The sequence below is a fragment of the Monopterus albus genome, unplaced genomic scaffold, assembly GCF_001952655.1.
Source record: "Monopterus albus unplaced genomic scaffold, M_albus_1.0 scaffold125.1, whole genome shotgun sequence".
In the NCBI taxonomy this organism is placed as follows: domain Eukaryota; kingdom Metazoa; phylum Chordata; class Actinopteri; order Synbranchiformes; family Synbranchidae; genus Monopterus; species Monopterus albus.
Window position 1 is genome coordinate 409,057 of NW_018128005.1, and position 21,948 is coordinate 431,004.

Below are 21,948 nucleotides of genomic sequence, written 5' to 3' on the forward strand. Positions count from 1 at the left end.
TGGGGGGGGGGAGTGTCACTCCAACAGTAAATTTCAATTAGAAGAGAACATCTCAACTAAAGCTGTGGGATCTGGTAGAATGATAAAGAAACTGTCCTGTAGAGTAAACTCCAGTGGTTCATGCCACAGAATATCTATATTTATGCGAGAGAAAAAAAACTGAAGCCCAACAAGCTCTTCTACTATGAGGGTTATAAGAGTAAAGCTACACCAATCAGAGCTGATATGGAGCCCAGTGGCATCAAAACTGTGCAAAAAAGCTTTTAAATATAATCTTAGGATATTTTTAAGTAGGACCACTGTCTCGCAAACGGCTTAAGGCCCCACTCTTTGGGCATATTTTGAACATTTGTCTCTGTCCCAAAAACAACACCGCTCCTGCCAAGGCCGATAGCTACGAGCTACACCCCATCATCGTCCAACATAAACTCACACAACAAATAATGAAACCAGTCAAGCAGGACAGAAGCCCCTGAAAACGCAGCCAAACAACATGCTAAGGTGGCTGCAGGGCGGCCCGGCTGTCAGAGGTCTGACTCCTGCAGCAATGAACCCATGTCAGTCTTAATGTGGACGTGTTTGCTGTCTTGACTGCAGGCTTACAAAGATGTGGGATTATACGTGTGGAGCCAAAATCAGCAGTTTGGTCACACAGAAAGGATCTTGAAGAGGCTCTTCAGATGCTTAAAAAGATCAATTTTGACATCTTATGGCCTGCTCTTTCATTTCCCCACATTTTGGATATAAATACTGTGATTTTTTTGTACCTTGAAGACCCTCTACTGGTTCAGATACTAGGAGTGTATCTTTTCTCTCACACTAGAAAAGACCATAATGCTAAAATAATTAGCTCATCCCAAACCTAGATGAAACTGTAACATTGTATTTTACAGATGCCTTATTCCAGCACATTAACCTGTGGAAAGGTAATTTAGGCAGACGATAACACTCTGTAGGTGGTGTACTACAGTGCCAAGCACTGACTAAAATGTTAAACAGAATTTATTACATTTCATTAAGTAGTTAAACAGCATTATTGCATACTTCGACAACTCCCTGGGTAATCACGCATAATAAGGTCATTGCAGAATTAGTCTTTTAAGGAGAAGCCCTGTAGCATGCTAGGTGCAACACTGCTGTAGGTGTGTAATCCACTGAAGAGCGCATGATATCCACTATCTGTCTGGAACACTAATGGTTTATTAGTCCCTTGGTGGTGAAACATGATCCAATAGTATTGGAGGACCCCATCTGTGAGATGGTGCTGGACAGCCAGTCATGATTTACACAGCAGCTGTTTATGGAGCTTTTAAAAAAGGCAGAGGAGCCGACATAAAAATACGCTTATTTATGGAAGGAGAGCAACACACGAGCAGTTGTGTGGATGCACACAATCGAGTTTGTGTCTCTGGGTCAAAGAGAGGGGGTACAGGGGTTGAAAAACATCATCAGACATAAAGGAATGACCTGAGATGCAGAGTCAAGTTTCTGTGCATAACATGCAGGCCACAGGAGAATGTTTTTAAATGCTTAGAATCCAAATGACCTCCTGACTGACCTGTGCAGAGCCTAACAGACCAGTGACCAGAACCAGTCATTTATTTGTTGATTTATCTGCAGATGATGATGATGATGATGATGATGATGATTTTATGGGGGTTGCTTTGCCATTAATTTTTTGGGTTCTGACCAATGAGGTGTGAACATAATTGGTGAGAAAATAAAGAAAACGGCCATCAAGTCCAAGATGATGCCGTCCAATTGCTTGTTTTGTCCTGCCAACAGTAGGACAAATATATTGCTTCTCCTAACATATAAAACACAAAAAGGCTGCACATCTTTATATTTTCTAAACTAGGACAAGCAATTTTTTGTATTGTTACTTCAAAAGGTAATTAGTTTAATATAAAAATGGTCAAATAATTTTTTTGGTGGTCCACTGTAACAGGTGTATTAGAAATATAAAGGTGGATGAAGAGCACTTAGAGCGATTTGTAATAAGAAATTAGATCCTTGAGGTTCTTTTCCTGCAAACAAATAAGCCAGACTCCAAACTCTACAGCTCCTTCAAATGTAAACAGGTAAACTCTGCCTCCAAATGAAAAGTAAACACCACTTCTCTATACCAGCAATGAGCAAACTGAACTTCATCAATAAAAAGCTGCTGCTTTACTTTCCTTGAAATTCCTGCCAAATCCCAGCCAGTGACAGATGCCACGTGACACCCTCCCACCCTCCATCCTTATCCAGTATGAATTACAAAACCCATCAAACCCCATCTCCTCTGAAGTAATTGCCAGCGGCCTCGGTGCCATCTCTCATCCCTGCACCTCCAGTTCCCTGGAGCAGGTTTGTAACTCCTTGACCAATAGGTGGCAGAGTTTCACACTGTATCCAGGCAGGATTAAGGAGAGAGAGAGAGCAGAGGAGGGTGGGAGAGGAAGAGGACAGAAAGTGAGGAGTGAACTCTTACTTGCAGTCTCTGTCCTCCAGATCAAAGTGCGGATTGAAGTTGATGAGGATCTTCTGACTCTGCTCAGGGGCGGTTATAACCCACACGCACTGCTGGGAGGGCGGGTAGGCTCCGGGATAGCCTGGGGAGGTCAGGTAGTTCGCAGTGTGTATCTCTATAGTCCCCCCGCATTTATCTGCAGCACAAGAGAAGGCAGAAAGTTATTCAGTCAGTTACTGGCGAGAAAACGACTTGATGGTCAGCGAACTGCACCCAAATGTTGATCGATGGCGCATTTTGGTGTAAAAGACTGAAAAGCACTGGTATTAATGGGAGTGAGGGAACCGACACCTCCAACTGGGGATCATCATAAATCCAAATATCCACCACTAGAGCAAAAATGATGTTGACAGAAAGGCAGTAATTCTTGCGCTAAGCCCCCATCGTGATGATAAATTGACAGCACAGGAATCTCTGCCAGCCTGAAGAAAGTGACAAAATTACACTGTTTTAAAAAAGGTGGTATGAAGTGAAGTGGGTCCCTTTGTATCCCTGACATAAAGTGTAATTACGCCCATGAAGGTGAGGTGGGCTGGCTGCTGCTTCTCCCGCAAATAGGCAGAAGGATAACGTTTAATTTTCTCTATTAATGGTTTATTAAATAGCTCGTAGCGTGTATCATGCTTCAGTGCAACATGCGCAACAGCTCGAAACGCGTCTTTGACTGGCTGAAGCGCAAAATGACCGTGAAAACATGTTTCTACCGTAATAAGGAAATATTAGCATTGGAACTTTGTGTTTAAACTGTGGTTGTAGTGACAGGAAGGTACTTAGCGCGTCTTTTGTATGGTTACATAAAATAATCCTGTTTTGGTGTATTTGGTGTAACACCCATCGTATTGTTCCCTATGAAGGTAATTAAAGTAAAAACAGCGTTTACATGGTCGAGCTTGAGTCCCTGTAGACGTGCTCTCAAAGGGACAGCCAAGGCATAACAGGTGAGAGGCAACAACGATGCAAAATGATGCAAAATGGACAAGTATAGCCAATGCATGTGGTTTGCCTGTTGTCAAGCCACATGCATTCATACAACCAGTCAACACCTACCAGTCTGAGTCAACGAAGCAACCGAGATGACTTGGGTGAAAAGGAACAATAGCAATCCACTGCGCATCCTTATTAGATTGTACAACACAGGCATTCTGTAAAAGTGGAGCGAAAATATGAATAAACGGAGGCGAAACAAGGTCCACGGGGACTACGTCCAAGAGAGAAAAATAACCGAAAAGGGTCTCAAAGTGAGAGATCGGGTTGGTGTCGGGTCCCCAGCATCCTGTGAGCTTCAGCACCAGATCCCCGCGTCTGTCAGGGACCAACTTGCCATCTCCGAAAAAAATAATCCAAATGAATAGACGAAGAATCAAAAGGAAAAATCCTTCCGCCGAAAGTGGCCCCTGTGCTGTCCTCGGTTCTGATACCGAACGGGATCAGTAGACGTACTTCCCAGGAAGAAATTAAAGAGGAGAAATCACGAGTTAAGCGGTACTCAGTGTAAACCAACCGCGGGGAACATCGGAGCACTGCTCTCCAGACATTTACTCCTCCTTCAGTTCTCCGCCTCTCTGTTGGCAGCGAACGACTGACTGTTACAGCAGAAATGTCAGGAATACGAGCCGAGCCGTGAAAGTAACAGAAGAATTTCCACTCCCCAAATTCTTGCTCCTAGACGGCACTGCGCGCAACCAGCAGCTACCGACCGCTACAAAGGTCTGGAGCAAACTGATACCGGTGCGCCCTCTGTGCGCTCCCGACGCATGCATGCAGGGCTGGAGCGGGGAAACTGCGCACGCAAGCTCGCGCTGGTATGTGGGTCTGGTGTGAGGTGTGGGCAGCGGCCAAACAGGCAAGCGAGAGACCTCATGAGCGTTGGTAAAACGCTGTCAGCCGTTCCTTCTGCGGTGATTTACATGTGTGGGTCGTGTTGAATGTGACAAAACATAAAAGTTCCGTTTTGGTTTTTTCCCGTAAATCTATTGGTCTATTAATGAAAAACAAAAACATGTAGGATGTTCAACTTTAAGGTTAAACTAGACGTCTTACTGACTCATTTACATTTCAGAGATAGGTGCTGGTCTTGGGGGCTGCTGTGGATCAGGAGGTAGGTGGTTCGATTCCCGTTCTACCCAATCCATGTCGAAGTGTCTTCGGGCACTGAACCCCAGGTTGCAAACAGGCCCATGTTGTGAAATGATGCACCTTATCTTTTATAGGAATACAGTGACAATGAAGTGACATTTGATCTTGCTAGCAAAATGTTTACAACAGCGATCTGATTTATGGACACATGCAAAACAAAACACAAGAAAAGTCCATTTTTCAACACAGCTACACCAACAACAGCAGTTAACTGACACACCAGTAGCTGGTGGGGAAAAGTAAACACCACTGGAATTTCAGGCAGACCCCAACAAGAACTTACCGAATCTGCAACAACTTTGAATCAGTGGACTCCTCTGTAAGAATGTGACTTTGCTAAATCAATTGCACAAACGTCTGCAAACTATGATGGAATTGCTCCCAGTATGGCTGCAGAAGTTACAAAATCTGAACTATATTTATCTGCTGGAACATAATCACATAATCGTGTGTGAAAGGAAGACAAATACGGTGTGTGAGAAAATATGAATGTGAACAGGGAAGATGATGGAGCGAGTGAGTGGAGAGAGTGATTGAGTGACATAAATACAGAGATCAGCAAATGAGAAGCTGAACGGGTCTGGCAGAGCAGACACACAACTTGCTTCTCAGAAACTGTTACAAGCCAAACATCATAACGGGCCTTAATGTTTCCAGGCAGCATTCAAGTATGAATCTCACAGGGAGTCTAGATTTAGTTTTCACATTATTTACTGCAACTTGTATGTGTCGACAGTGGACACGGAAAAAGTCTTTGGCAACACAGCACGCTAACACTGCCGAGCACGAAATAGTGTCAGTGGCAAATGTTAGGGACACAAACTATAAGGAGAGAACAGAAGTCGGTGTGTGTTTGCATTGTGCTAACAGCGCTGAGCTTTTGAACACTAATGACAGTTTTCTTTTGATAGCTGATATTCTGTGCAACTCTTCAACAACTTGATATTTTCCCCCATTTTCATGCAAAGCACTTCCAAGTATTCACAGCCATTAATCAGGATTTAATAAAAGGCCAATAACAGCCCACTAAATCACTAATGCTAGTTCAGGTCCATTAATAATGGGGAGTGTGTTTGTGTTGAATTTTTAAGTGATGTGAGAGGGGAGCTTGGCGTGTGTTGAGGGGGCTGTTTGTGTGGCAATGGGAACAATGGTAATCAAAATATATTTCTGCATATACAGTATCAAGATTTCCAGGCAAGGGCTGTTTTTCTTTGTAACGTAATCTCCCATATCAACCGATGTTTTCTTGAAACGGCAATTTTCCTTGACCGCAGCTGTTTCTGTTGAATATCTTTTGATCTTTTCCATATGTTAAGCGAGCTACTAAAAGAGTTGGGGTGTCCAGGGAGCAGGTCTAGCTCTCCTGGTCGAATCATCAGTACAAAGGGTGAGCACCTGTGTTCTCTTTGATACACAGTCAAAGAAGCCTGTGTGTGTAAAACATCAGGAGAGAAGAGAATTGTGACTCCACACAAGCATTTCAGTCAGAATTGTCAATTAGCTTAAAATCCTAGAATCCAATTAGTGTTTGCAGTGAAAGTTACACAGAGGAGACCCAACAAAGCATTCAGCTGTTGGAACCAGCTCACTTTCTAATTCTGGGCCAACTTCAAACAAATTCCAAAACTGATGTTTTATTATCAGCTGTGGCAAAGATGTGTTGAATTTGTTCAGCACTGACTGGCAGGGGTGGAAGACGTATTGTTTACTTAAGTAAAGGTATAAATATCACAAGTAAAAGTCTTGCATTCAACATGTTACTTAAGTACAAAGGTATTAGCATCTCTCTCCCTCTATAAATATATGGCAGAGTTCACATGAATGCTTATCATATTATTAGATTGTAATTGTGTACATTAATCCTGCAGCTGGTAAAGGTGGAGCTAATGTTAACTACCTTATATACTTACATAAAGATGGGTAGTGTGTGAGTTTTTCTGCATCAAGGATCAATAAAGTCTTATGATTCCACTGTATTTTGTTTTATTAATCTCATTCTGAAAACTAAGCACTGTAGTGAGTAACAGAAAAGGGAAACACTCAAAATGTAAATACAGATACCTAAAAACTGTCCTTAAGCGCAGTACTTGAGTAAATGTACTTAGTGACTTTCCACCTCTGCTGCTCTGACTGAGAGTCAGACATCATGATGTTAAAAACACAAAACAAAATATGGCTTCATAATAATTAATAATGTAAGCCTTCACAATAAAGCCTGGTTTCTGTGTTGAGAACAACTGAGGATACCATTAAAATGAAACGGGGGTTCTCAGTGGAAAACTACACATCAAGAAACAGCAGCGTTCATGTGAAATTTTATATGAAAATGTTTATGTCTATTTTCTAGCCTTGTTAGCATTCATCAACATGAATATTAGACACTGACACGCTGTCAAAGCCTGATGGGAGCTGTGTCTGTGGAACGCTAATTCTATTAAATTATCTCTCTCTCCTTTAAGGAAACAGGGGTTGAATTACACTACATGACATTTTCAGTAACATTTTTCCTTTGTTACAGGGGCTAGCACTGCCAAATCACTACATTACGTTTTAGTTTTATCTGAAGTAAAATAAAACAAATTCAGTTGTGTTGCTTAACCACAGATTCAGCACAGAGTGCAGGGATGGGTTCATGTCCATGTGAGCTGGTCTGGTGACGGGTCTGTCTTCCAAGCTAGAGGAGGTAGTGCAACAGATGCCTGCCAGGAGGGTCTTTAGCTTTCTATACTCATTTTACAGCCTTATGTGTAGCAGCAGCCTGAAAAGAGCTGAACATATTTAAACGAATAACCTGCCTTTACATTCTACTGCCTGGCACAAACCAGATACACATTGACTATCTGTTAGAGTCTAATGTTTATGTGCATGCTGGAGAGGAAGCATACACAGCTTCTCACACACACACACACACACACACACACACATGCAATGGCTACAGAATGATGGAGGAGGGGGAGTATTTCTATAAGGACACAGTCATATCTCAGTAATTACAGGAGACACTGACAGTGATCCATTAGTCTGCTGTGGTGGGCTGAGAGCAGCAGCCTGCTGGCTCACACTGGGCTTCTGGTGCACACAAAGCTACACAGTACTGTGGCTTTATTATTACTGTATGCACTTACACATGTGCACGTACTGAACATATTCTGCATTCACAAATTCAATTAAAAGCTCCAGTGCTCATTGTAACACTGTCATATTGAAGCATAGATGCACTACTACAGTTTGAGTCAATGATGTATGAATATTATTGCCCACTCTTTCAGCAAGATACTGTTCAACAGGTAAACAAACATATTTCATTGTTTTCTCGTCCAGCACTAAACCTGTGTACTCATACTGAAACTGACCAGTCAATCATCGGGCATCTTTCCTTTGGACAACTTAATCACCTAACTTATGTCAGTGCTTTTTTATTTACTTATGTCTTAAAAACACATACATAGACAATGAAAAACAGTGTGTATACAAACAGATATATAGACATGTAGTGACACAATTAGGCATATACATGCACATGTGAATGCATATCACATAAAAGGCCACATCATCACAAAAACACATGCATTAATGTGCATAGGTACAGATGCCTATCAACCCTTCAGTCAAACTCCACTCAGCTGTTCCAAGTTCTCCCCTTCATGAAACAATAAACCAAAACACTCACAGCTCTGAATCACATTTGTCATCCAGCCTTGTTCCACACAGTCGTTTGTGTAGGCACGTACAAAACACACCCATTCTGAAAAGATATTTCAAACTGACATAAGCTAGAGTTTGGAAAGTCACAACATCACTGCGTAGCATAAAGGGAGAGATGGCTGAAAAAATATCACTTCCACCAACTGAACAGGAGAAAGACAAAAGAACAAAAACTGAAAAAAAGGACTGTAATCAGGCAAGGTCGGAGACCTGAGTAAACGTAGCTACCTGCTGCTTTCCAAAGATGGAGACGGCCCTGGGATTTAAAAATGATGAGGACAAACACAGAGGTGGCTCTTTCTTTGCTGGACAGGTGGATAAATTGTTTACTATGTGCCACTGAAAATCGTTTTGGTCAGTATGATGCTCTTCAGTGAATTAATCCTTGTGGCAATGTTACTGTATGTTAGCTAATTACATTACCTGTGTCACATTAGCCTGTTTGCTAGAGTAAATCAACTTTTCCAGATAAATCGCTAGTTTGCAAATATATGCGGTTGTTCTGACTTCAGCTATAGCAGCTGGAGATTGTTGTGAGAGAATAACAGTGGGGTCTGTAGCTGGTTAGCCACATTGTGCCCCAGTTGCTAGTATTCAGATGTTTCCTTTAACATCAGCTCTTCCTAGTCGCTAGTATTGTTGCTGTAGTGATACACTTTCATAAATTACTGACTACACCTTTAACCCTCAGGAGGGCTTTACATAATCCATCCATATAAGTCGATATCAAAACCCCAAATATGACCCCCAGGACCTCCAGAGGGTTTTAAACCAAGCCATCCCTCTAAAATGTAATGATTTACAGTTTGGGGTCTTGCTCTTTGTCCCCATAAGGACATCAAGTCTCTCCCCCCCCGACACACACACACACACATACACTCAGAGCCCAGCTCTTCACTTGCTTTGCCAGTTCCACCTCCAAACAGTCTCACTGATGAGACTCTGGATTGGGTGAAGAAATGGACGACGCTGGCCAAAAAACGCCTTGTTTGAGGACTCAGATTGTGATAATTACTGTCATTACCAAGGAGGCGATTTGAATAAGCACAATATAACCGTTGTCCAGCTGTAGTGGTAAATAAAAACCCTAGCCCATCTCAGATACTGCATCACTGCCTGGCCAAAAGCTTTTCAGATTGCTGGAAATAATACAATAACAAGTTAGCTTGTGAATATTCTTGCAAAAACATAAGTTGCCAAATCCACAGGGGAGCCACTCACTGTTATACAAAATAAACCATTTATTGGACAGATAGCTCTTTCACATGACTCAGCTTTATTTGTACAGCACTCATTTCCAGCCTAACGGCGAACCACAGTGTCTTACATTCTCTACAGGACAGACAGAAAATATAAAATAAACAGTACTATTCAATAAGTCAGTCAGTTAAAAACAGCATTAAAAAAAAGACAATCAATAAAAACAACAAAACAATCATCCGAAGACTCAAACTGCTGACACAGACTGATGAACTAGTTCTTAGTAGATTTTAATATAATGGATAAGGAACAGAAAGACAAAGAATATCACTTAAGGCGCTCAACTTGACAAAGTATAAAAGATAATTACAAAAGCCCCCAAACTAAACAGGTCAGTCATGGAGCTAGATAACGAAACTCAAAGCATATTAACAACTAGGGCAAAGGGGACAAACCAAAAATCTTTGAACGCAGATAAATCCAAACTCCAAGAAAAGGGCAAGGGGGAACAGCCCAAGAGCAGCCAAAACGAGAAACAAAACTGGAGACGCACACAGAGCAACAGATAAATAAAAACAGGCAGGACAGTGTGATGAGAGCATGAACCAGCATCTAACTGGGGGGAGTGAGGAGGATATAAAGGCTCGAGACTCTGGGATAACAAGAGACAGGTGAAATCAGAGGGTGGTAATCAAGAACCGGAGACCAGCTGAGATGGGTGAGATGGCAAAATCAGGAAACGCATACAAAATAAAAGTACGTAACAGGAATCAAGTCCAAAAACCCTAACACAACATTTTCTATTGCAGAGCAAAGCTGTTGTAAAATCTGATTTGTGTCAGTGTCCCTATCTAAAGAGGCATGATGTTAGATGTTGAGTCAGATCTGAGTCACAGGCAGCTGGAAGTAATACCTTTGCCTGTCAGTAGGATTTGAGCTTCATTACTCAGTGGGCCCACAGTGCCACACGGACAAGGTTTCTATCCAACAACCACAACATTACACTGAGTCAGAATTTATCAGAAGTCAAACCAAATACATTTATGCAACTGTTTCAGCAAAGCAGGTTCACTGCAAAGTGCTTTATCCCTCAACTAAAGGCACATATATGCACTGCACATTTATAAAAAAGAAGCAAAACATCTAATGTAATGTAAGGTTTGACCTGATATTTGCAGGGTACTCCCACGCCTCGTGAACTGTTATTTACACTACGCTTGTTAAAATGATAAACCCTCAGCTAGTCATTTTCTTATACATTTCAGCTGCGACTCATTTCATTTCACCTATCACCTAACATCCATTCACATATTTTTCCAATTTGCCACTTCTGAGATTTTTTTTTTGTCTTGTGGATTAAAGGTCATAGTTTAAAAACAAGATTAAAGAAAAATGAAAAATTGATGAGTATTGTTCAGAGTCACAAAATATACATGATATTCCAGCCTCTACTAACATACTGAGTTAATATTTACAATAAATGCTGTTAGAGTGTAGTTATGCGAATGTGGAGTAACTTTATACAGTTGTATCAGACTTTAAATTATTTGGTCAATTTTTATGCTTATATGTTGAAAAATGAGTTAAAAAACATCAAGCGTTTCCTTTAAACATAAATATTTTATTTAGCAACCAAACACTGGAACGCAAAGTAATTGGCTGAGAATTTGGTCTTCTCACAAGACACCAATCAGGTCTGTAAGTGAAAATAACACCACTTGAGTTCTTCATACATTTTTGCAGAATGAGATTTGTCTCCCTTATTTTTAGAGACAGCTGTTCAAAATTTCTCCTTTCATTCTTTCTCTTGGCACAGTCACCGGTGATTTATCCTAAGCCCTTGCTTGGCACTGAGCGGCTACATGGGAAGGCTTAAGTACAAGTGCCAAAATCTGACACTACTTGAAAGCCTGATTCTCTGTCAAGTGATACGAAGAGCTGCTTGTCCAGAAAGCAGTACTGTCCTACATCTCTGTCAGTGTGCGTGTGTGTGAGTGCAGACCGAGGTGTTGTATTGGATTACATCAACAGGCAAAACATTGAGACATTAAAATACATTAGAAAGTACATTGAATGGTAAGATTATAATATTTTGCCAGATTTGATAGCTTATGTCAGACACAAGACGGTGAGAACATGCAGTAAAGCAATGAACACTGACTTATTCACAAAACTGCAGAAATAAAAACCAAACAGAGAAAGAGGACAACAAGTCTGAAGTTCCAAATACTAGCAGGTGTTCAGAATTAATGATAAAACACATAGCCTATTCCAGGTTGTATTATTTAAATCAGAAATTCACAAAATATTTATAGGTGACAACAAATAGCGGCTTACAGCATAATGTTCATCTTTAATATGCCAGGAACTTTGCTTGGAAAGGATTTGAACCATCACCCAGGGCTGAAAACCAAGATTAATGGAACTGAGAAGGATATCGAATGGATGATACGGATTCAATGTTGCAAATGAAAGCAAAAGGAAAGTAAGGGTAGCATGGCCTACAGGTCACAGAGAGTGTGATCAGTGACCCATAGCTGCAGTCAGGGGGCTGTAACTCAACTGGGGAAGGTGTGTGTGTGTGTGTATGTGTGTTTGTGAACATCTCTGGCTGCCTTTGTCATGATATTAAAGAGAAACTAAGACAAATAAGGGAGTGAGATATGTGGGAGTTTATGCACAATATGTTTTCAGATGTGTAAGAACAAAACTGGGCATTTGAGGTTGTGCATCATTCTTATCAAAGTGTGAGAGAAAAGTCTATTTGTGCATGTCAGACAGACATGATGGCTGTGCTTTTGAAACAAGCTCTGACCGGCCTGAGACCCTGACACGGCAATTACAGCACAACGGCTATCAGGGGTCAAATGTCAGCCCAGAGCAGTGAGGTCGCCTCAGTTGACTACTGACCTGAGCAGTTAATTAGTGAGGGAGAGTGAGCTGCGACCACTGACTGCTGTTTTATTAGACATTCCAACAGGACATTCACTCCTACTGAGGTTATTTACCTTCATTTAATGTTCGACATTTATACACCAGAAAACTCCCACACACCACACAACACACACTACAAGGTGCCAGCCTTGTAAAGGAATAATTTTCTGTTCTATCTGTTCTGTAGTAAAGGTATTATACTTCAGGTCACGTCACTTGGAAGGTGTTGTTTTGTTTGCTATTACTATGTTTGTACTGCAGGTTTAAAGACCAATTGCTGTATAAAAGTATAATGAAAACGTTGAATTGAGTTGAATCCTTCAATTAACCACAGTGGAACTGAACTGATAAGGTGACTTTGGGAAAGATTTTGGAGAAAAGCGGAAAAGAACCTGAAGAATTTGAAGAAGTTCACAGGAGTTCATGTGTCCCCGAGAAACAGAGATATTCTAGCAACTTCTCTTTCAACTCACTTAGAAAACAGTTACAGCTTAGCTACGATATTTGTAGATGTAGACTTTGAACAGTCTCGTTAGCAAAAAAGACTTTGAAAAGTTTGCTTTAATGTTCTGTTCATTTATATTTATCTTGTAATATTTTAAGGGGAAGTAGTTTATCAGTTTATTCATTGTGAAGTTGCATAACTACTCGACACAAGACATAAACAAAGCTAAAGCTATCTCATGCAAACAGCATCTTGATGAAGGCAAAAGAAACTAAAATGTGGTGTGAATAAAGTCATGGTGTATTGGAGGTCATCCACTGAAGCTCACATTGGTCTGAACCTCGAAAATGTGCATTCTTTAAGTTAGAAATTGAAAGAAAGTTTTTTTTTAACAATCCTAAGATGTCTGGATGCCAAATAAAACACCGACAGTGTGCTATTCCTGTCATATAACAAGTGTTGTTACTAAATGACATAGTTTGCGTGTTATGAATTCGTTTTCGAAACGTTGGTGACATTTTGGAGAAAAATATTCCACATCTGTGAGGAACACACAGGCTGTATGCGACTGTGCAGCCATCTGTGTCTGATTTCTTGTATCTGGGAAAAGGCTGTTGAATGTTCATTTGTTAAACTGAGGCATGACACAAAACACAGATCAGAAATTGTCTGCAAGCTGCTCACATTCCAGCTTTTGTATTAAGATAATCTTCTGATATTTGTTTTGGCAGCAGAGAGAAAATGTTTCTCATGCCACTTGATTCAGTAGACTCTTAATTTGTAAGGCTTTTCTTGAAATTAAGCATCATGAGTCTTGATTAAGCAAAGCAAACCGTATTTTGTACTATAATGCTGCTTCTAAAACATTTCAGAGGTAAATGTGAAATAAATAAAAGTGCTATTCCTTGTAAAGTATTTACTTAATGATTTTTTGAACAAATACTAACACAGCCAGGCTCAACAGCTGGATCAACAGTGTTTAAAAAGACCCCAGATACACCACACCTGGCTGAAATCATTGCACAACATGGCAACTGTGAACATTTACCACTTGTCTATAATTATATTTCACAATGCTACACTGCCTTATGATAATCCTTCCTGTCTATATGCAATAAATCTATTGTCCACCATTTTGAAGAATACTACAGTGTAATGTTCCCATTACCAACAACCTCAGCAAACCCCCCCTCACCCAACCAAGCCCACTATGACTGTATTTACATTACCCAAAATTAATGACCCCAAATGAGTGTGGCCTACAGTTCTTAAATCACTAAAAACAGCCACTGTGGACCTACAAGATGTTCAATTCTCCAGCCGCCTCACCTCATTTTTATTCTACATGTGATGCCCAGTGTCATGGAGCAGCGGTTTCAAGCCTGAGCACGAGGAGTGGAAGGGGAGGAGGGGGATAAGGAGAGCAGAAGCCTGCTATGGTTTAAGCACCATGCATCTTTTCTATCTGACGGACTCTGCTGGTTACCGAGTCGATGGTTCACTGGACCATGAAGGAGCCGATTTGTTCTCCTCCCTGAGATGGGCTCTGAGATGAGCTAGCCATGACACTGCAGAATAAAATCCATCTTAACAAGGCGGTAAACCTGGTGTCATTTATATTTTTCTTTAAAAATTAACCCCAGTGTGTGCAAAGACAGATTTCTCCAGTAAATTTACTTTGACCACAACAAATCAGTCCATGAGGACATTTAAACCTTCCTATTTGATTAAAGCAAAATCTAAAAACATGATGAGTTTGATTAGAAGCAAAAATTATGCTACATGTGGATATTTGGGAAATGATGGAGGTGAGGGTGGTAAAGATGGAGCGAGAACACTATCACCTTGGTCAAACGGTATCAGAGGGCAACCGGAGGGTACAAACAAATCCAAGCATCCTTGTAAATAAAATTTTATCCAGAAAATCAATCATGCACAAATCAGCATGATACTATCTACCAAAACCCACAGAAATCACCTCTGGGAAAAAAATGCAGTTTGGCTTAAGTCCCATTCACTAACATGAAGGAGGCAGGTTTTATGACCTACACTATAATTAACCACAAGGGGGGCGAGCATGTCGTGGTGGCTTCACTTCTGGGAGCTCTTAGCCTGTCCATTGTTTTAACAGTTCATGGGCTGTACAGGTGTGCTTTGAGCTAAATGCTAACCTGCTCCCAATGACAATGCCTGCATGGTCAAATCCAGCAGGTATCATCAGGATATCGCCCAAGCCCACAATCAGACTGAGTTTCAAAGGTGTGAAAAAAGGCAGCTCTCGCCATTCATTTCTATGAAGGTTAGGTTAGAGCCCACTTTTTCAGTGGGCTCTAACCTCTTCAACACAACCGACTTCAACCTAATCTACAAAAGCCTTATCACCACAAACATATCCATCCTGCTGGCTAAACCCTGCTGATGGTGAATCAAGGACAACTGATAAACCATTATCTTTTGGTGAATCAAGGACAACTGATAAACCGTTATCTTTTGGTGAATCAAGGACAACTAATAAACCGTTATCTTTTGGTCCTGTGCCTTAAACAGGCAGAGAATGACTTATTCAGAACGAAGCTTCAGAGACTGTCACTCCATCACATTGACTATTTGGTCAAACCAAATGATTGATTACAGGGCTATCAATAATTGTTGAAAACTGTGAAAACAAATAACACACAAATAAATTAAAGCAGCTATTCATTCTGTTCATTAAGACAGTTTAGGAAGTTTGGGTTCAAAGAAATGTATAAATTTATATACCAGTGTATCCTGTAGTGTGAGTGCAGGAGTGAAGGTAAACAACAAAACGTGCACGTCTGCTCTGAAGGTGCAAACACTAACAGTCTAAGTATGTGTTACTATGTGAGCTCAGTGGCTTCTTCACATGCAAATCTCATACTTAGAACTCAAGTTTACAAACCACATTACATCTCTTTCTCTCTCTCTCATTTAAGTCCTGCAGTTTTGGTGCACAGTCCAACCAGTACTGAATGGATACTTCTTATTCATGTGCTAATTTTAGCAGGACTGGATTCATGCATATTTTAAATGGAACGAATTGTGAATAGTTGTCAAACTAGATTATTTTATTCCCTTTGGAGACATTAAAGCTTTAGTACCAGATGTCTCTGATCACTCCCGCAAAAGCAGTTTTAGTTCTTGATTGTTGTCTGACTTTTAACTGGTGGCCTTGTTGCTTGTTTGCTGGCTCCCTGGCAATGTTAATAAAAAAAGACTCGTAGAAGAGGTGGGGGAGGTGGGTTGCTTGTTTATATATACTTGTGGGGACAGAACACTGAAAGCACACTGCTTTGAGGGGACCTGAAGTCACTTGTAGGGACTGGGGGCTGGGCCCCAAGACTAATTTGTCAGTTTTTATGAAAACAATGGGGTTAGAGCAAGTGTTGGATTTGGTTAAGTGTTAGGGTAAGGGTTAAGGTTAGGCAAGCAGCAGTTCTGGATTAAAGTTAGCATAGGTATATGTATGGACCCTGTAAGTGATGAACACAAGGGTGTGTGTGTGTTTCCTGGTGCATGCATGCCTATGCAGTGACATGAGTTATACAGTATGAAAAATGTCTCCATGCACATGTGAGTTTTAAAGAATATAAATCACCCAGTACCTCTGTACCAGTTTAAGTACCTCTAAGGACCAGCATAATCAGTAAAACGTAGTATTCTTTGTCAAAAAGTGATTAAAGCAAATGTTTTCATACTGAAAGGGGTTTTCTGCATCATATCAGCTTTATATTCAGTCAGAAAAGGTCATCATCCTCAGCAGTTGACAAGCAACCAAAGACATAGAAATAAAAGAGCACCTGGAGGGCTGGAGCTTGTCCCAGCACACACTGGACGAGATTCCCTGAACAAAATAACTCTAAACTGTAATATATGAGCACCTGGGCTATTTCAGTAATACCATGCATAACCTCAGATAAAAATCCATCTATCCATCCATTATCTATTCTTCTTATCCTGAAGAGGGTTGCAGAGGGGGCTGGAGCCAATCCCAGCTGACACCAGGCGAGAGGCGTGGTCCACCCTGGACAGGTCGCCAGTCTGTCACAGGGCTGACACTTAGAGACACACAACCACACTTATGTCTAAGGGCAATTTCGAGTTGCCAGTCACTGAATCTGCATGTCTTTGGACTGTGGTAGGAAGCCGAAGTACCCAGAGAGAACCCACGCAAGCACAGGGAGAACATGCCCTCTCCGCACAGAAAGTCAGTGGATCGGCCCGGGCTCGAACCTGGGACCTTCTTGCTGGGAGGTGACAATGTGACAGTGCTAACACAGATAAAAACACAGTTCACTAATGACATGCCCCTTGCCTTTGGAACTAAAACCAGGTTATGACTGCATGTTAAGTTTGCAGCTACAAAATTTTCTGCAACAACAAAGACGAGACAGTATAACTGCAGATATCAAGACAAAAAATGAACCAAACAACAACACGGGGTTGTTGATTCTGGAAAACACAAAAATCTATTGCAAAAGCCTGCATAAACACAGACACGCACACACTTCAAGCGACACATTTGTTGTTGCCAGCCTTGTTGCAGTCTATGATTCTTGGACCACTGTCTCTCTTTGAAGTGAATTTCAAAAGTGTGGCTGGATTGGAAACAGAAGCCTGCAGATCAATATTTGAATATAAGTGCTTTGGTTTTCTCCCATGTGAGTGAGTTCACATGCATGTGCGTGTATGTGTGAGAGTGTCAGGCTGCCTTGGGCAATGCTAGTGGGACCAATGCCAGACGGTTTACTGTCTTGAATCTGATGGGGTCTGGTAATGTTTTATATGTACTCACCTTCATGATACATTATGAATAAGTCCACCTTCCATCAAAGATATTAAATCATAAAGACTGAAACATCAGATGGATGAACACAGAGTCAGGTGTGGGGATGCATGTTTATAAGAAAGTGTCATTTTTTTATTTTTATCATCACAGTTTTCCTTCACTTGCTCTCTCTCAAACATACTGTACACAAACAGTGCAGTAAAATATTTAACTCGTATTAGTTTGACAGTTTTGGCTCACATCACACTAACACACAGTGGAAAACACATGCACACACGGCAGTAAAAGTTTTATCTCATCTCTTATTGAAGCAGTTTATGGTTCGCCATCACAGACACACACATGCACACACACACACACACACAGACCTCATATATAACAGAGAAAGGGAGAGACTTCATTTGATGATCCAACAGCCCGGCCTCTCTTCTCTCTCAACCCCGAGGTCTCCTATTTCCTCACTTTCCCACAGATGTCTCTTTCAATGATACACTATTGATTTATTGTCGACCACATGACAAAGAGAGGCTGAGAGAAGGATGCTGAAAGAAGGACGGGCAGATATTGAGCCAGCAAGGACACAGGAAAGAGAGAGAAAGTGAGAGATATTAATGTGACTGAATTGTTTGTCACACTGTCACCAGCAGAAGCTGGCTGTATTTGTTAAATGCATGGATTCTACTAACAGCATGAGGTAAGAGTCAGAGTTTTTAGTCTGTGCTGAAAGCAAACCAATTTAATGTTTTGTAAAGTCAAATGATGAGCCGGCACACTTCCAGCACTCAGTGTCCCTGAGGTCGTTTGTTGATTAGTACAAAGCAAATGAATTATTGAGTATGGGAGATGAGACACTGGGCAGTTACTGTCTCCCAGGCAACATGCTGACTTATCTGAAAATTCTGTCTTCTTAATTTCTTTGGACAAAAATGTGCTGAAAGTATTTTGTTCTTTTTTTTCTTTTGAAGATGAACAGACAATACATAACGTCTTGAGGGGTTAGATTTACTCAGTGTATTTACACACCAGTGTCCCAGTACAGAGTCTTTTGGGATCTAACATTTCCAAGACAAACAGAAATGTGAATATTTACATCCCTGTACTGACAGAAGGTGAGCTTGGTTTCTAGCTGCCTGGACTCCGATACATTTATCTCATCAGTAATGGAACATAATAATAATTTTTGAGAAATTGGGTTAATTAAATTCTAATTAATTCAACCGTAAACAGGATCCCTTTCAAAAGCCAAAAAGCATTTGGTATCAAATATAACTGGCACACTTCCAGGTGGCTGCAGCCAGCTTGCTGAACTCTCACCTCCTTGTGGACAATTGCAAGCAAAAAGTTAAGCTGTGATAAAAAAAAAATATATAATACACCCAGAGTGCAAAGTCTCTACCTCTGACTGTATGTTTCCTTTTCTAACACAAGCACACATGAACAGCCCTCCTCAACATGTTGAACAGCTCATCTGTCTCAGGAAGTCCAACACAAAATTAGGGCCACTATCTGCACCCAGTTGCCTAGGCAACCACTCAGAAATATAAAGGATTTTCTGCACAAGGACTAGCAGCATGGCTGTATTATTTACCACTGGCTAAGGCTGTAATCCCTGTCACCTGCCCGCTGTGTCACCGACTATACTTCTGAAAATGAGCATCCAACCCCCACAAGCAACAACACTCCCCTCCTCACACACACACACACACACAGACACACTGGATTGTGGGTCTCCAGCAACAGCAGGGTGACAGTTACCATGGCAATATTGATAGCTATCTTCGCACCCCCATCCCTCCCCTGCATGTCAACAGGTAAGCTCTGTAATGTAAATCTGTCACGCTGTCACACACAGAAGAGGAAGTCTGCAGGGATCTGCACATGTGTACATATATGCAAAGACACATGAAATACCCTCTGCACATTTATACAATGAATTCATTGTGTGGGTGAACAGGTTATACTGTTTAGCTAATAGCATGTAGATTTGCATAAACATGCATGCATGAAAGGTTTAAAAAAAAACACACAACTTGGCCCAAAAAAAATGCAGCAGAAATATAAATTGTATAAATGTGATGTGTGTGCACAGGAATGAACACAAACACACATCCTTAGCGCACATCGACAAGCACACAGAGCACTGGGATATAGAAACACATGTATTCATATATACTGTATATAATCACTACAGAAAAACAACACAAAAACATGCTGCTTTTATAAAAATTCAGATACACACTGTCTCTCTCACAAATGCACCATTGGCCCATCAGTCAAATCTATAATTGGTCGTCCATTATGCCAGAGTTCATTTGCATGGTTCCAGCTGAAGTGTTTACCAGATGTCTGAGGGTCTCGCTAACATGATTAGGCTGCCGTTCTGCTAATTTATTGGGTTGATCCTCTGGGTATTTGTCTATCACTGGTTGGATTCAGGAAACACCGATTTCCACCTATTTTCAGTGGAAACCCTGATATTTATGATATCTTACTGCCCATAGTGTGTAAAGCCCGTCTTTGACACCTCGCTCTCCCTGTAGAATGTAAAACTCTCAAAGCATGTTTCTGTAACATTGCAACTTTGAGCAATTCCTATTTTGCAGCAGCTCTGATTTATACTTCAGAAGTAAGTATCAGAATGTAAAGGATGAGACTTGCACATGGTTTAAAAAATGTGCAGCATTCGTCTTTATAAGAGGATTACCACTTTAAAGAGCAGTTTTGAGACAAATAGAGATGAAGTTACTGGATAAAGGTGCAACATTCTGGACACTACACCACCAGCACCATTGTATCTGACATCTGAGATCAACATATTATGAGCTTATGTTGCATTTTGAAATACACAATGAAAAGCACTTTTTCACACCACATACAGTAGCTGACTTTTCTCTCTCTTAATTAGCACCACAGTTGTCATATGCACTTTAACAGGCTATCATTATCACTACATTATCACCTTATGCAAATAAACACAATATACGCAGTCATATTTTTAGGATCATCCACTTAAAAAAATGCCTAAAAGTGCTGTGTGAAATTTTACAGCATAATATAACCTGAACATAACATACACCCTCCACACATAAACAGATGAAGATGAACAGCTGACAACATAAACAACAAACACATGCACTGTATGTGCTGAAATTGCAGTTGCAATAATCAGTGTCTGATTTTAGAAGCATTACACTTTGAAACATTTGTTTTCTGTGTGAAGTTCTCACCCAGTTTGAGCAGCAAAGTGATTCAAACATTTGTTAAAGCCTTAAAAGGTTGAGTGTTCAGATCATATCACTGACAATGAATTCCAAGGATCTCCATACAAATGTATTTTTGCAAGACCTGCCATTTCAGTGTTATTGAAACATATTGTTGGATATTGGTGAAGTTGATTGTTTGATTAACAGGTTGGAAAGTTTCTTTGGACATTAGAGGATGTTTTTTTTTCTGCCAAGAAAACTTGAGGCTAACATTAGACCATCCCATTATTGCCTTGTTACAAAGTGGTGCTTCCACTTAAACACAAAAAACAACACGTATCTAGAATATATTTCTTTACCACTAAGTAATTTGCAAGAATAATACATTTTAAAAGAAGCAATGCTGCCCTGATTACATTCTGTTTTAACACAATAGCGACTCTTACAAACGAAAACATTATCTTAGTTTTACACAGGTCCCAAAGTTGTTGGGGTGTGTATGCCCACCACCCACCCTCTCCTAATGTGCAGGAGATAGTAAGAAATGACTTACTGCACAAGATTTCCATTTGGTAAACAAGAGAGGCGGTTTGCGGTCTGTCACCAAGAGAAGAGACGTTTCCATTTGTGAGACAGTGATGGACGTGTGAACGCAGTAAACCCAGACATGTTTCCAATGATTTGTTATGACACTTACATATAAACACAGTGATAAATGTGTAGAAACACACAAACATCTGCAAAAACATGCTAGCACATGCACACACTTACATGATCCGAGTACGAAAATACACACATACATGAGCTACTCACATACGCGGGTTCTCATTTGCAACTGACTCTGTACTGTCACAACATTACATGTAATTGATGTTGGTCTGGCAGGAAGCTTGCATTTTCATAACTCTGTCTAGAAGAGGCGAGGGTAAAGTTGAGCAGCAATCTCTGTGGGGAGGTGAAACGGTACTGGCTATCCAAATGACATCTAAATAACATGCTATGT

The 21,948-nt window shown here is 40.7% G+C and overlaps 1 protein-coding gene across 2 annotated transcripts in view; it reads right to left on the reverse strand.

Moving 5' to 3' along the window:
* LOC109967076 (neuropilin-1a-like) overlaps positions 1–21,948 on the reverse strand; it is a 116,571-nt gene that overhangs the window by 72,197 nt on the left and 22,426 nt on the right. Inside the window, exons 1-2 of one of the 2 annotated variants that reach the window (XM_020612417.1) lie at positions 3,560–4,333; positions 2,474–2,648 (exon numbers count right to left, since the gene is read on the reverse strand). In XM_020612417.1, the coding sequence (XP_020468073.1) occupies positions 2,474–2,648; positions 3,560–3,653 (269 nt within the window). In that variant the 5' untranslated portion in view covers positions 3,654–4,333. Of the gene's footprint in view, positions 1–2,473; positions 2,649–3,559; positions 4,334–21,948 lie in introns of those variants that run through there. The other variant, XM_020612418.1, reaches the window with a different exon arrangement.